The following is a 9,345-nucleotide window of genomic DNA, read 5'->3' as shown; positions in this document are numbered from 1 at the left end:
CTTTCCTTTCCTTTCCTTTCCTTTCTTTTCTTTTCTTTTTTCTTTTTTCTATTTTAATTACATGGAGTGTATTTGTTACAACCTCAGCTAAGGAGTTACTTCCCCTTAGTCAGACAGTTTCTTTCACATGCTAATTTTGCCTTCACTCTCTAGCCTACTCCCCTGAGCTTTGGAAGGGTAACATGCAAAGTATTCACCACAAACATCCAAGATTCTTTGTAGATGTTTAACTGCCATCAGTATTTCCCCTTCCTGCCCCTCAAAGGTGCAGAAATCCAGCACTGACACCAGGAGAAACTGAAGTTGGCTCAAATGGGCTAGAGGGAGATAAAGCTTTCCTGAACTTCCAAAGCACAGGCTCAGATGGGCTAGAGGGAGATAAAGCTTTCCTGAACTTCCAAAGCACAGGAAGCCACTTAAATAAACTTAAACAGAGTGACACAAACCCAGTGCAATTGTCTTCATGCCAGCAGTTAGCCGTAGTGGCAGACTGCAGCATAGGCAGAGTCTAGAGGAATAGCCTTACTGTTCTTCCAGGAAGAAAGCATGGGTTCCTGACCTGGAAGGAAACCACACTCCTCCGATATTTCATGTTCGGTGTTCAAAAGGTTACCAAGTCCAGAGGGAATTCACAACTTAACCCAGGAACTTATTTAAAGTCCCAGTTTGTTCAGGAGGCTCCCGAAGTCCAGAACACTTCTTCCAAGTTTAGGACTAAAGGGCAGGGAGCAGCTGTCTGGGTCTCTCTCGGCTGAGTTCCCCCTGACAGTGGGAAGAATCCAGAGCTGGCAGAAAAGAAGCAGCCCCTAAAGATTTAGGGAAAGCCTCATCATAATTCTGCTTCCTGTCTTCCCTGTGGCCCACTTCTGTAGGCTACAGATCACAAAGAAAGCAATGAGGACAGAAACAGGGCCTCTCTTGATTGGAGTGTCAACTTCAGAATTGTAACTGCATCACAGAATTGCATACGTGCAAAGGGCGAATTTTATCAAGTGCAAGTGATGCTTTCATCAAAATAGAAGAAGAGATGTCACTGCCTGCACAAAATGACTAAAGAAAAGCCAATTTGAATAATAACACAGAGAAGCCTCCACACTCCCCAGTGTCCCAGGAACACTTGCTGTAAAAGCAGGGCTGATTCGATTGCATTAGCCTATTCTATTGTATGGGTGCCAAATTCCTTCTTTGAATAGTGTGTGTGTGTGTGTGTGTGTGTGTGTGTGTGNGAGAGAGAGAGAGAGAGAGAGAGAGAGAGAGAGAGAGAGAGACTGCCTGCTCATGTGTGAGCACATGCACATGTTTTTCCGGAAATAAAGGGGCCTTGCACATGCCAACACTCTACCATTAAGCTGCATCTCTAGTCATGGTATGATTAGTTTAGCTTAGAATTGAATCACACTTTTGTTTGTATGGTTATTTAATTAATAGCCGTCTTTGCCAATTATTTCCAAGTTCCACACTGTATAGACTCACCATGTTGTCTGGAAGCTGGTTGAATCACTGACAGAAACTCTCAGTATCCCGTCACTGAATACACACACATCCCAGCACATGGACCCACGGAACAGAATTTTGGGCCACGGTGCTGACTAACACAGTAGAGTTGTCTCCGCAAACACAGCTTCAGGATTATGACATCTGTGCTCACAGATTCACCTATCAGACAAGTGTTTCAAGGTCCAATTTTTCTGCATTCATGTCCAGTCACAACAGAAGAGCTAGGAACTCAAACCTTCCATTTATACATATATTAAGAATGGGCAAATCAGGATGCAAAATGAATAAATAAGTTAATTAATGTAGAAAAGAAAAAGAGTGGGAAACTGAGGTGGGAAAGCCAAAATTGCCTATCTTGGGCTAGTTAAAGCTGATGTTTTCTGTTATCATTGGTGACTTCTCCAGCTTGAAACAATTGGACTTTCAGCCATAATTAATCCCTGTTAAAAGCTTGCATTTTTTAAAAAACAGAATTTGTCTTTTTCCAACCAACCAAACATGTCTTGGGGCCTGGGTGAGTCATTAGAAGGTCGAAAACATAAACTCCAGACCCCTTCAAACTAGGGAAAAAGCCTAACACTGTTGTCTACGGCAACCATTGCTAAGGCCAAAAGTTTCCACTATGTGATCCTTGCAGTGAAGTTCATGACTATTTATCAGGTATCTACTCTGCCAGGCACCAGGGCCAAAGAAATAATTTCATAAACAAACAAACAAACAAACAAACAAAAAACCTGCAAGGAGTTGCTGCTATAGGCATAAGACCTACAGATGTGAAATGAACTGACTTTTTCTGAATGCTCAGGGTGACTGTGAGAAGTAATGACCAGGTAGGGATGGTCTGTGCATGTGTGTGAGCATGTGTGTATTCATGCTAGTGGAAACAAAGAGGTCAGCGCTCTATTTAGAGATTTCCAACCCATAGCCATGGCCTTTGATACAGAAGAGACCTGGCTATGCCATTCTCTCATAGGTAAGTCAAGATCAACTTAGTAGCAGACTCTGATGACTTCCACATACTCCTGCACCACCCTTGAGACACCCACAATCAACACCAGTTGTCGCTATCAGGCCATCTAGCTGGCTGGCTATTTCAGAAAGCGAGAATGCCACAGGTATATGTCCACACACTTAGCTTTCACTTTTCTACTGTTAGTGAGGAAGTTGGAATCTCCGGTCTTAGCGGGTAAGAGTCACCGTGTGGGACTGGGGATATAGCTCAGTTGATAAGAGTGCCTGCCTAGCCACCACGAGGCTCTGAGTTCTGTTCCTAACACTGACCTGGCATGGTGCTGAACAATCTAATTCCAACACTCAGGGGGTAGAGGTAGGAGGATGAGAGGTTCAAGTTCATCCTCGGCTACCAATTGATGGCTAGCTGGTGTTACACGAGATCTTGTCTCAACAGCAACAGAACAACAATAGCTAAAACAACAGAAAACACGATCAGCTAAAGAGTGGCCAAACAACAGGGATCAGTTGATTTTTCCAGGCAAAAATTCTGAAGACCTCCCCTGAGTGACCTGCTTGGGTTATAAGACGTTTGTGCCTGGGACCAGAATTCAGCCTTCTTGTCCATTTCCCACATACCAGGCAGCTGCTACTGTCATACAAGTCATGGCTCTGGGCAAGAAGCCCAGAAAAAGGTCACCTTCTGCTTCTCCCAGGGTTTCAGAGATTCACTGTAACCCACAGGGTGGTGGAGCATTCCCTCAGGCCCCACTCTGCTTCTTGGTCCAGTCTGGATCCCCATTAGCCTCCCAACAGCTAGAACTCATGCTGACTGCCCTAGAAGACACAGAGAAATGTTTTCTAAGATGATAGGATCCAGGTGTTTTCTTTTAAAGAACACTCCCCCTTGCCGGGCAGCTGTGGGAACTGCCCAGATAACTACCCTGTGCTTCCTCCTGCCCTTCTTGGCTTGTTGTTCTAGTACCACCAGCGATGGCTCAGTAGAACTCAGCAGGGTTTTTTTGCTGTACTGATCCGGGCTGTAATCAGCCATTTCTCACCCAGATGCTGCATAAACTGGGCTCCCTCCACTGCTTTAGCCGAAGTAAAGCTCTTACAGGCTATGAATCTTCCTCAGGGGAAATATCACTGAAGCTGTGGTTAACTTACAAGGCACAGGAAAGGCTTTTCACTGTGGTCATCATCTGATGTCAAAACAGAGTCTGTTTCCCCTCCACCTAGTTCTCTGGTCTTTTCCTGACACCCTCCCCCTCATAGCATAGAATGGGGTTTCATATTCCTGCAATCAGGGACAGGGATGGAAAAAAAATTGGAGCAGGTGAGATTTTAATCCTTTCTGCCTTTTAATTCCTGACCAGAAGTTTTATGCTTTGCAAAACTGCCCCACATCATGCTTCTTTAAGCCTTTCACACTCACAGGAAGTCTGCACCTGGCCCTTTGACAACTGGAAAACACTTGTACAGTGACAGACCCAGTGCCCTCCTCTGCTGCATAGACATCTCACTTAGCAACGAGAGCCTCAGACAGACACAGAGGGAAACCACTTGGAGGTATTGTATCTTCTCCCCTGTCTCACCATACACACTGTTACCATACAGCAAAGAGCCTACACAGAGCACAGGCTCTGCCTACCTCAGCCTCCCAGGGCTCTTCCAAGCAGTCACTGTCACAAGTCATACAAGGGTAGACATCCCTTTCTGACCACCACCTGCTTCCCACCTCTTGAAAAATTGCCAGAGGCCCAGGAATGGATGGTACTCTAGCCCAAATCCCAGATCAGTCCTACCCCCATGGAGGTGTCCTTGGAGCCAGTCCTAGGAGAGGGAGGGGCTAGCAGGAGTCCTGAGGCTCCTGGGGACAGCACACAGGCTGCTGAAAGGGCCTGGCTTAGTGAAAACACAGTTGTTCTTGAAGTTGCTGACTTGAGAGAGTGGCACAGACCTGTTTACAGGAGAGATGAGGGAGGGTAAAATGGTTTTCAGAAAGTAGTGGTCTTGGTGAAAGGGACTTGCTTGCAGCCAGGTTCTGCTTGCATGGGCTCCTGCTGGCAGGGCAGGGGAGGGCATATGCACCCTGCGCCCCCTCTGCTTTTGAGAGCAGTGGCATAGTAGTCCAGGGGCTCTTCCTCAGCACCTCCAGTTGTTTCCAGGAGACAGCAGCGCAGGCACAGAACCCGCTGGAAAGAGCGCCGGAAGTTGTCAGAGAGGAAGCCATAGAGAATGGGGTTGGCACAGCTGTTGGCATAGCTTAGGATGAGGGACACATGGTTGACAGTGGCATCGAGGCTGGTGACAAACAGGTTCAGAAGCTGCACCACATAGAACGGCATCCAGCATAGCACAAAGACGGTCACCACCATTAGTACGAGCCTAGTGATCTTCTTCTCTGAGCGCCTCCGTTGTTGCCAGCCAGCCCGCAGGGCCACAGCACGCATCTTGCCCACAATAAGCAGGTAACATAATCCGATGGCCAGAACCGGGAGTAGGAAGCCCAACAAGAAAGTATAGATGACAAAGACCGCAGACCAGGCCGGGTGAGGCCAGTGCAGGTTGCAAGCCACGGCCTCACCCCCACGAGCCGGCCTGGTGTCAGCGAAGACTGCGATGGGCAGAGTGACCAGCAAGGATGCTAGCCACACTCCCAGGTTGATTAGCTTGGCCACGCTGGGCCGCCGGTAGGTGGCGGCGCGCAGAGGGTGCACGACAGCCACATAGCGGTCCACGCTGAGCACGGTGAGGCAGAAGACACTAGTGAACATGTTCAGGCCATCCACGCTAAGCACTGCGCGGCACAGCACCGCCCCGAACGGCCAGTGGCGCAGGGCAGCCGCCGAGGCCACGAATGGCACGCTGAGCATGAAGAGCTCATCAGCGACGGCCAGGTTGAGTAGGTAGATGTTGGTGGCTGTCTTCATCTTGGCATAGCGTAGGATCACGAAGATGACCAGGGCGTTTCCCACCAGGCCCACCAGACACACGAGAGCATAGATGCACTGGATAGTGACCATGCCCGCTGTCCCTGTGCCGTCGGATCCCACCGCATCCTCCTCCTCCTCGTCCGGAGCCCAGCTGGCATTGATCCCAGGGGTCCAGGTGGTGTCTTCGACCCCCGGAGGCAGAGTTGCCGGCGGCGCGTTCATGTCTCAGGGTACCCACCCGGGGCAGCGGAATGCGGTGGAGAGCAGCGGAGCGCTAAGCCAAGGACCAAGAGGCGGGCTGGGGTCGCGCGCGCACACGCTCGGCTCAGCCGCTCCGCCTAAGAAGTGCGCGGGGGCCCGGGAGCACCCGCCAATCCCTGCGCTGCCGCGCGCCCCTCGGCCGCGGGAGCTCCATTTGCCCGGCGCGCGCCCTTCCCTCCGCGCGCCCAGCCTCAGGTGCCTTTGCCCGAAGAGCTCTTGTGGGCTTTGCTTACCTGCGCCACCTCTGCCATGTTGCCAGCTTCGCCGGGCTATCAGAAACTTTACTTAGACCTCGGTCCTACCGTGTGCCCCTAGATCACGCCTCGCTCAGTTCTTCCGATCCTCTCCCCTTAGGATCTTGGTTCTCTCCGACTCGCTCGCTCACTACCTGCAGTTTTCTGGGTGTTAAAGCATCTGGATGGTCCCAGATTACCCCAAGCACCCAAGTATGCAGAGTCATCATCCCAGCATCTGACAGCCCTTCCCTGCTCTTTCAATTTTCAGAAAGTCCTGTATCATCCTTTAGCCCAGTCCAGGGATGAAGGAAACTAAAAGTCTCTATGAACATTTCTGTGCATTCCAGGTCGATAAGAGGCCAGAGGTAGAGGTGGGGGCCTGGGGTGTGTGTCTTGGATTCCTCCCTCCCTGCCTGCCTGCCCTCCCTCACCCCAAACACTGGCCCTCTGAATCTTTTAAATGGAATCTGCATGGAATTAAGGTCCTCAGGAAGTGGAGTGGTATTAGGAGAACTAAAGATATCTCTAACCCCAAAATAACTAACCTCAGGCAAGTGAGATGGCTCAGGGATAAAAGTGCTTGCCCTGAGTCTGAAGACCTGAATTTTATCCCTATGATCCACAAGAAAAGAAATTTGACCTCCATTTCCCACTGTGGCATGCATGAATCTGCAATATCTATCTATCTATCTATCTATCTATCTATCTATCTATCTATCTATCTATCTATCTCTATATCTCTATATCTATATCTATATATAGAGAGAGAGGGGAGAGAGAGAGAGAGAGAGAGAGAGAGAGAGAGAGAGAATGCTTGTGGTGACACACATTTTTAATCCTGGCACTTGGGAGGCAGAGGCTAGCCTGATCTACAGAGTGAGATAGCCAGAGCTACACAGAGAAACCCCATCTCGAAAAACAAAACAAAACAAAGAAAAAATAAAAGAAAGAAAGAAAAAGAAAAGGAAAGCTAATCCCTGTCCCCTAGGTGCTTAGAGTAAGTAGACTTCAGTGACAGAGAGACCTGCTAACTCCCACATGGCACTCATTCATGGAGGTTCCTGCCACAGAAAGAAGGATGGCTTTCCAGCCTGTGTCGTCCATCCCTGCTTCCAAGCTCACTGCTAGATATCAGCAGGGAACCCTCCACTTCAGCCCTAGATAATCTGCTAAAGCAAGGCCCCAGAGAAGAGTTGGCTCTAAAGAGTATGGCCCCTTTTGTGGTCACTCCTTAAATGTGCCTGCTTTTTCCTTTGGTCCTATTCCTATCAATGTCTCCATGGGAGGGACCTGGACCCTCACAAAGAAGAAAAGCAGAGCAAATGTTTAGGGGAAGGAGGTGTCCAGTGCTCTTTGTGTAACCCTGGGCTCCGGAGAGACTCTTCAATGGCTGGTCCGCAGATTGCCTCTATTTCCAGGTCAAGCGTGTTGTCTGGCTGCCCGCCTCCCTGGACATACCTCCTCTGAAATCCCTTCACCTATTGAGCGTTCAGTACTCTCTCTTCCTGGAAAAGTCTTTCCTGAAGTTCTCCGGTGAGCTTTTGGAATCTTCCTAGTTCTTCCTCAAAAGTTCCTTACTGGAACTTCCTGCCTCCGTACTCTGCCTCGGGCTCCGAACATGTGTCATGAATGAGGTTCAGGGACTGGTGGGGCCATCTTATCTTGTCTTTTAAAACTTGCTTCAATGAACTGGCATTCAGTTGATGCCAAGAGGTCCTGCCTACTGTATAGCACTGTTGCAAAGGTCAAATATCTTGTGGTTGTGCAAAAGGAAGTTGGGGAACCTGACTTTGTTTTGGTTTGAATATCACATGTCTCCCATAGGCTGTGTCCCCTTGATGGTGACACTACTTTGCAGAATGGAAACTGGAAAGCAGAGCCTAGTTAAGAAAAATAGGTCTCTTGGGGACATGTCTTTCAATTTTGAAAAAAATATTATTTTAAGTTTATAAGTATTTATCTGTGCATATGTCTGACCTACATTCTTGCCAGGTGCCTTGTAGAAGCTAGAGAGAGTGTTAGATCCTGAGGAACTGGAATTACAGACAGTTGTGAGATGCCATGGGGATGCTGAGAATAGAGTCACAGTCCTCTGTAAGAGCAGCCAGTGTTCTTAACCAGTGAGCCATCTCTAGAGCCTAGGTGGTGGTGGTGGTGGTGGTGGTGGTGTGTGTCTGTGTTTTTAAAGATCATAATTGGCTCTTATTTTTTCCTGTCCCTTTATTTCCTGTCTGCCAACTGCCATGGCATTTTTGCCTCAGTATAGAATCCATGGCACAAGAACTATGGACTAAAATTCCTCAAATCAAGTCAAAACAAATTTCTCTCAATGTACCTTGTCTATGGCAGTCATTTGGTGATAATGGCATGATAAACAGACAAGATGTCTGCTGTGGCCTTTGTTCCTTAAAGTCCAGAAACAGATCCGAAAGTTGAAGTTTTGATTTTGCTGATGGTACTGGGTGAGAGGTGAAGCCTGTTCGAATTCTGGGTATTTATAGAACATACATGACATTACATTCCCCCCAAGCCCTTGCTTCATTACACCAGTGAATGATCTTGGGCAAGACATCCAATTTGAATCACCACACCCTTCTTTGTAAATGAGCATCACCTTATCCCTTTTCCCAGTATGCTGTTGTGTGTTCCAAGCAAGTCGACATACTTGAAGCTGTTTGAAGTCTGACCTGTGGGCATGGTGGCACATACCTGTAATCCTAACATTTGGAGGTAGAGGCAGGAGCATCAAGAGTTCAAGGTCACCCTGTATTGCATAGTAACTTCAAGACCAACCTGGATATATGAGGTGCTGTATCCTAAGAGCAACAACATGAAAGACATCTGGCACTGAGAAATTCCATACATTCATTGCTATCATTATCGCCAGAATAGCACAATAGACATTGTGTTAGTAAGCTTTTTTTGTTACTAAAACAAATACCCCAGATGAACAGGGTTTTTTTGTTGTTGTTGTTTTGTTTTGTTTTGTTTTCTTTTTGAGAAACATGGTTCGTGTTGAAATTTCCATCACATTGAGTACCTGGAAGAGGTATTGGCCAACTTGTTACTCTACCAGGAGAGGAGGCCTAGGGGAGCATTCATGCTGAGAAGCAGGGAAGAGGTGGGTTTGGGGGGGGGTCTTCTGCTTCAGGAAGAGAAAAAGCTGCCTGCAGGCATAGTAGACCGGAGGAGGCTGCTCTGAGTGTCCAGATCCAGAGATGAAGTAGGGAAAAGAGGGTATCACTTGCTACCAAGCTTCCTGTTAGAATTTAGAGGGTACCCTGCCTTCCCTCTCCGTCCTTCCAATGTGGCTCTTTGGTAAGAAAAACGGAAGGCTGGAGATGTCTCAGAAGCCTCAGCCTTAGTCCAGGGGTGCTTTAAAGGCTTCTCTTTCAGACAGAAGTAGCCACGGGAAGGAAGGCTTGGCCCGCTCCTGAGAGCTGCTTCTGTAACTGGCTGAT

At 48.2% G+C, this 9,345-nt stretch overlaps 1 protein-coding gene across 1 annotated transcript; it reads right to left on the bottom strand.

The window, feature by feature from the left end:
• Positions 1-6: 6 nt before the first annotated feature.
• On the bottom strand, positions 7-5,697 carry Sstr4 (somatostatin receptor 4). Its single transcript, XM_021194650.2, has one exon. The coding sequence runs from the start codon at positions 5,607-5,609 to the stop codon at positions 4,449-4,451; it is 1,161 nt and encodes a 386-aa protein (XP_021050309.1). The 5' UTR covers positions 5,610-5,697; the 3' UTR covers positions 7-4,448.
• Between the last annotated feature and the right edge of the window lie 3,648 nt (positions 5,698-9,345).

The sequence above is a fragment of the Mus pahari genome, chromosome 3 (genome assembly GCF_900095145.1).
Source record: "Mus pahari chromosome 3, PAHARI_EIJ_v1.1, whole genome shotgun sequence".
NCBI classification, from domain to species: Eukaryota; Metazoa; Chordata; class Mammalia; order Rodentia; family Muridae; genus Mus; species Mus pahari.
This window is presented reverse-complemented; position numbering and strand designations above follow the sequence as displayed.

What these genes read in the sequence shown, in the direction of transcription:
- Sstr4 (XM_021194650.2), bottom strand. Translation starts at nt 5,609, where the DNA reads ATGAACGCGCCGCCGGCAACTCTGCCTCCGGGGGTCGAAGACACCACC.